We start from the raw sequence: 5,767 nt of genomic DNA, 5'->3' as shown, positions 1-5,767 counted from the left end.
TCCGCCTCCAGCCACTGCTTTGCAAGCTCCAGCAGTTCCACCACCTCCAGCTCCTCTTCAGATTGCCCCTGGAGTTCTTCACCCAGCTCCTCCTCCGATTGCTCCTCCTCTAGTGCAGCCCTCTCCACCGGTAGCTAGAGCCGCCCCGGTATGTGAGACTGTGCCAGTGCATCCACTCCCACAAGGTGAAGTCCAGGGGCTGCCTCCACCCCCACCTCCGCCTCCTCTGCCTCCACCTGGCATTCGACCATCATCACCTGTCACAGTTGCGGCTCTTGCTCATCCTCCCTCTGGGCTACATCCAACTCCATCTACTGCCCCAGGTCCCCATGTTCCATTAATGCCTCCATCTCCTCCATCACAAGTTATACCTGCTTCTGAGCCAAAGCGTCATCCATCAACCCTACCTGTAATCAGTGACGCCAGGAGTGTACTTCTGGAAGCAATACGAAAAGGTAATTTTCTCAGGACCATTAAAGCATTGCTATAGTAGCCTTAGAAACTTTTGAAATGTTTGCCCCAATAATGTCTTCTTCATTTATAAAATGTTAGATGACCATGTTTTTGTAAAAAATGTTCTTTAGACAGTTAAGCTATGTTCAACTTACATTTTAAATTATTTTCAAGAAACTTTATTGCATAGAGCCATTTAATTTTCAAACTTATAAGGAATATTAAAATGCTTATTGAACAAATGAAAAATTAGAACTCTCAGACTTAGATATTATGGAAAATTTAGTTGAAACCCTTTGTTATGTTTAACTCCTTTAAAAATGGTGTTTTCTTCAGTATTGTCCATTCGGTGTATCTGTGATGCTTGCTCTACCAGAAACCTTTAAAGGGATAGGATTTTTCCCTTAGTAAAGTAAAGAGCTGTCATATTCATTCATTCAGCCAACATTGCCTATGTGTCTACTACATGGCACTAGCAGCACAGGATGAATAATAGTGCCCTTTTTTCAAGTAGTAAAGCCACAGAAAATACTGTCAGCATTGTTCAATATATCTAGCCATAGAGGCAACAGAAGAAATACATCACCTGCACTTTTTAGGGTGTGGTAAGTATGGGGAAGCACAATAGACCATAGTGGCTAAGTAAGTTGGAGATATCCACTGGGATACCTGTAAGTGTCACTAATGAATATTAGACAGACATGATAACATCATGAAAGGATTAATGTCTCTAATTGTGATTCCTCTTAAGTTCTTTTTAAGAGAGACCACTTTTTATTATCATATTTTTCTCATGTGTATTTGATTTGGTTTCAGAAAGGTTCATAATATCTAGTGTTTTGGCTTGCAGTGAATGGTTTGTTTGGGTTTACTGTATCAGGTATTCAGCTGCGCAAAGTTGAAGAGCAGCGTGAACAGGAAGCTAAACATGAACGCATTGAAAACGATGTCGCCACCATCCTGTCTCGCCGTATTGCTGTGGAATATAGTGATTCAGAAGATGATTCCGAATTTGATGAAGTAGATTGGTTGGAGTAAGAAAAATGCATTGATAAATATGACAAAACTGAATGCAGAGTCCTTTGTGGTGCTTGTTCTTTGAAAATGTTTGGTCATTCCAGTGTTTTGCTTTCTTTTCTGTATGATAATAACCCTTTTCCTCCATAATTTTTGATTTCTAAGAAAGATATTAGCATACATTTCAAACTAAATGTTTTACAGTGGCTTATCTTTTTTATTTTTCCCTGAAAAGAAATCATTTGATCAAGTAAACCACTAAGTATTAAGCATGGACAGCTGTTGTTAGTGTAGCAGATTCATTTTTTTGATATATCTTAATTGTGCACTTTGTGAATTTTAATTTAAAGAAACCAACTGAGATTGAAATTTTGAGGGCAGCTGTATCTATTAATGAGCCTTATTCCATTTCTTGATGTTTTAAAAGAAGAAACACTGCCTTGATTATATGAATACATTCAGAAAGTACATTTAGCTCGTAGTATTGAATTCTCTTATAAAGGAATGCTTGAATTTTTTTTCATTATTTTATGGTTTTTAAATACTTGCCTTATTTGAATGTTTAGCAGTATTCCCTTCCCACTTATATATTGTGTGGTATGATTTTGCTTGCCTATACGAGTTAAAAAATTTTCCATGTGAAATACTCTGACATAAACATACATGTAACTTACATTAACTGTTAAGAGTAACAGTCTGATTTAATAAATGGTTCATTTTAAAGGTGCATGGGTGTTGTTCTTTGAATGAAACTATTTCTGATCCTTTAAAAATTATATGAAGTAGGCTGTAAGTACATTGACAGTAAAACCTTTACTGTCAAAATTTTAAAACTTATTTAAGGCTGTGCAATTTCCTCTTAGTGGTATACACTTTTACTATTGATGGTATAGGATAGCCAGTGTGCCACTTTTTTCCCCTAAGGTCACAAAAGCAGTGTTTTTCAATTCTTAAACCTTTAAATTAAAATCTCAGTGTGCAGCCTAATTTCACATACTTTGACTTCAGTTTAACAGCATTCTTGAGGCTATATTTTGCAATGGTAAAATGAGTTTGTTAGTGTGTACGCAGTCCACAGATTTGTAGGTAGAAGGGAAGTAACATTAAAATCAGATTACTTAATGTGAAGAAAAGACTAAAAGGTGTTTTGGAATTTGTAACAATAACTGTAGTGTTCGTCTTTGACTTTTTCTGCCCCATTTGCAATGCGGTTTCTTCCTCTTCCCATAAAAAGATGAACTGTATTTCCACATCCTTGAGCCTTACCTGTCTCTGAGGCTTTTTTTGGCCAATAGCCTGGCAAACAGTAACCTCAGGCTCACTTGCTGGCTTGAAGTCTCATGCTCAGAGCTATCCTAAGTGAGGCTATCTTGACCACCAAGTACAAGTTCACCAGCTGGTGAGATAGAGGAGCAAGCCTAGCTGAGATTAGGTCAGCACAGAAGAACTTGAGCAAAAAATAAATGTTTATTGTTTTGCATCTAAGTTTTGAGGTGGATTATTTCACACAGCGTTGTAGCTGTTTGAGATGACTCATGATTTGATAATTCAGAATACATGAGGTCACTTATAATTTTATAATTCAGGAATTATTTAGGCACATAACTAATGACCTATAATCTCTGTAAAATAAGGATGATGGACTAAATCTGTTGTAGTAGCAATACAATTTGGATATAAATGGCATTTCCTCATGGCATCAATGCAGTTAAAGGTAATATAAGGGTTGAAGATTTTTTAATAATAGAAGTAGAGTAGTTGTAAAACTGGTTGTGTATGTATCTTAAAATAGTCTTTAATAGATTTTTCTGATCATTTCTGGACTATAATTGTCCACAGACTATAGACACCATATTTATTAAATCTATATGTGTGTATATAGTCTCTCTTAAAGTCAAAATAACCTTTCAGTCTATTTATGCATTTTAACTAACTGACAGAATTTTGGAACAAATCATTCAGAGATCAGTTTTCATGCCTGAAAAAGAATAAATGTCTTCTGAGTTATAGTACTTTTCCACAAAGTCATGCATAAGCATAGAGTCAGGAAAAATGAATTGTATATCATGAAGAATGATTAAGCTGACTTGTGTTTGCTGAAGTTACTATTTGCCTCCATGTTTACCAAATCAATGAACACTTTTTAGACCTTGATTCATTTAATTTTTGTTCTAAGTATATTATACTTTCTTAAAGCTATGGTTCCCCTTGTGATGAAATTCTGTCATTGTAGAGAAAAAAGTGAGTATTATAGTAACTTTTCTTAAGAAAAAAAGTTGTAAACTGTAGAATTACAAGGCATTTTCAGCATAACCACTACTTTTCACAACTTATGTAAGTAGATGAAATGATTTCTGAAGCATTTTCATTTTTTTAAATATTTACTAAAAGATGAGCGTTAACTTTGATAAATTTTGAATTGCTTCCCTTGCCACTTTGAGAAGACTTACCCTTTCTTCAACAACATATCACATCCATATTTTCATTAAGTTTTCTCAGATACCACATTGGAGTTCAAATTCCTTTTTAATTCCTCTGATTCCTTTATTAACATTTTTCTCAAGTTATACCACATGGCATAACATTTTTTTTAAGTATTCAAGTTTCCCAAATAGATTTACTCACAACACAGTAGGCACCTTGTCTTAAATAGGCAACTCACAATATGTCTTGTAAACAAGTTCAGAAACACCCCCTTTTTTGGTCTGTCTTACAGAACTCTTAAAATTGTATCTTCATAGACACTACTCCTTAACACAATTTATCTGCAGTTGACCTAAAACTAGTCCTAAATTCATCAAAAGAGTGTGTGTGTGTTTCTGACCAGAACTCATCAAAAGTGTGTGTGTGTGTGTGTGTGTGTCTGCGCGTGCTTTAGGAATTAATCAACGATGCATCATCTACTTAATTAAAAAATGCAAATCACTCAATGCAAAATGTTAATCATGCCAATATCAAAATTTAAGATGACTACGCATACTATACTATACGATGGTATTTCCAAGTTGCGTCAAATAAATGTTATTAATAGAAATACATCCCTGAAGCCAAACAGAGCGCATAGGCTCTTTGTAATACAAAGAATGTGTCTTTTCCTTTTTTCATTCACTGCTGTACTAAGAGCAAATTTATGTTCTCCATGACTAGGCTGTAGAATACATCAGTAATCTCTGTTGCTTTTCAAGCCTGACAACCAGGCACTGAATAAAGAATGAATACCAGCCTTGAATGCACATTTCAGACACTTTTTTTTTTTTTTTTTTACAGACCTAGTTATCAATACCTTTTTCTCCTTATTGTAAGGCCAGCTGCTCTGACTTTAAGGAAAAAAAAACACATTTTAGCATGTATTGAAATTATCTCAGATTATTTCATTTCTCCTTTTATCCTGCAGTAAAGAAATTTGTTTGGTGGTAATGATTTTGAATATTTTATAGTATATAAATTTATTATTTATCCATCCACCTTTAGGCTGTCCTCTTCAATACTGTGTTTTTGATGAAGGACATTAATGTCTTCCAGGAGTAACAAGGTCTGTCCACTTTTGGCATGAAAATAACAAAAGACACAGGAACTATCAAGTCACAATATGTCTTCTGTTTTATAGAAATGCATCTATTTCCTTCTACCTATGAAAACCATGAAATGCTGTACTTTTAATTTTAGAGAATAATCTATAGGAACCAGCTAAAACTAACTGTTCCAGATAAAGGAGCATGTCACCTATAATTAATGGTTCTTATTTTTTTTTTATTATTGGATACAAAAATATCTTTATATTTTTTATTTCTTTGGTATCTTTTCATTCATTTCTTCAACAAAAACTTTCTATGCTTGCAGTAACCCAGCTTACTCTGCTGGGTTTTGGAACTATGACAGTGAATAGACAGAGCCCTACTTTCTGAGCATACAGATAAATTAACAAAGCACAATGAATGTTATGTTAGGGAAGCACATAGCACAGAGGCAAGGCCTCGTCTGGGAAGTGAGGAAAGACCACCAAAAGGAAATGGCATTTAAAGTTTGAGGAGGAGCTAAACAGACAAATGTTGAAGTGTGGGTGGATAGTCTCCCATCAGCAATGATTGGTGTGTGTGACTGATGAAAGCACCAACGAATGGAGGAACCGGAAATCAATTAGGCAAGCAGGTGCAAATCATAAGAGGGCTTTAGAACCATATTAAGAATTTGCATTTTATTTCACAGGCATTAAAGTTGAAGTGACATAAGAATAACACTTTGAAAAGATGTTGCCGGCAGTAAAGTGGTAAAAGAAAAAGAACGATAAACTCGGGGG

The 5,767-nt window shown here is 35.1% G+C and overlaps 1 protein-coding gene across 1 annotated transcript in view; it reads left to right on the top strand.

Annotated features, from left to right (window-relative positions):
• The window catches only part of WASF1 (WAS protein family, member 1), a 14,632-nt gene extending 12,435 nt beyond the window's left edge, over positions 1 to 2,197 (top strand). The window contains exons 8-9 of the mRNA XM_004673760.2: positions 1 to 455; positions 1,334 to 2,197. The exon at positions 1 to 455 is cut by the window's left edge and continues 27 nt beyond it. Coding sequence (XP_004673817.1) covers positions 1 to 455; positions 1,334 to 1,491 — 613 coding nt within the window. The 3' untranslated portion in view covers positions 1,492 to 2,197. The remainder of the gene's footprint in view (positions 456 to 1,333) is intronic.
• The last annotated feature ends 3,570 nt before the right edge of the window (positions 2,198 to 5,767 follow it).

The sequence above is a fragment of the Condylura cristata genome, unplaced genomic scaffold, assembly GCF_000260355.1.
Source record: "Condylura cristata isolate star-nosed mole 26May11 unplaced genomic scaffold, ConCri1.0 scaffold00001, whole genome shotgun sequence".
Taxonomy (NCBI): Eukaryota; Metazoa; Chordata; class Mammalia; order Eulipotyphla; family Talpidae; genus Condylura; species Condylura cristata.
Note: the sequence above shows the minus strand (reverse complement) of the source record. Positions and strands in the feature narration are given on the sequence as shown.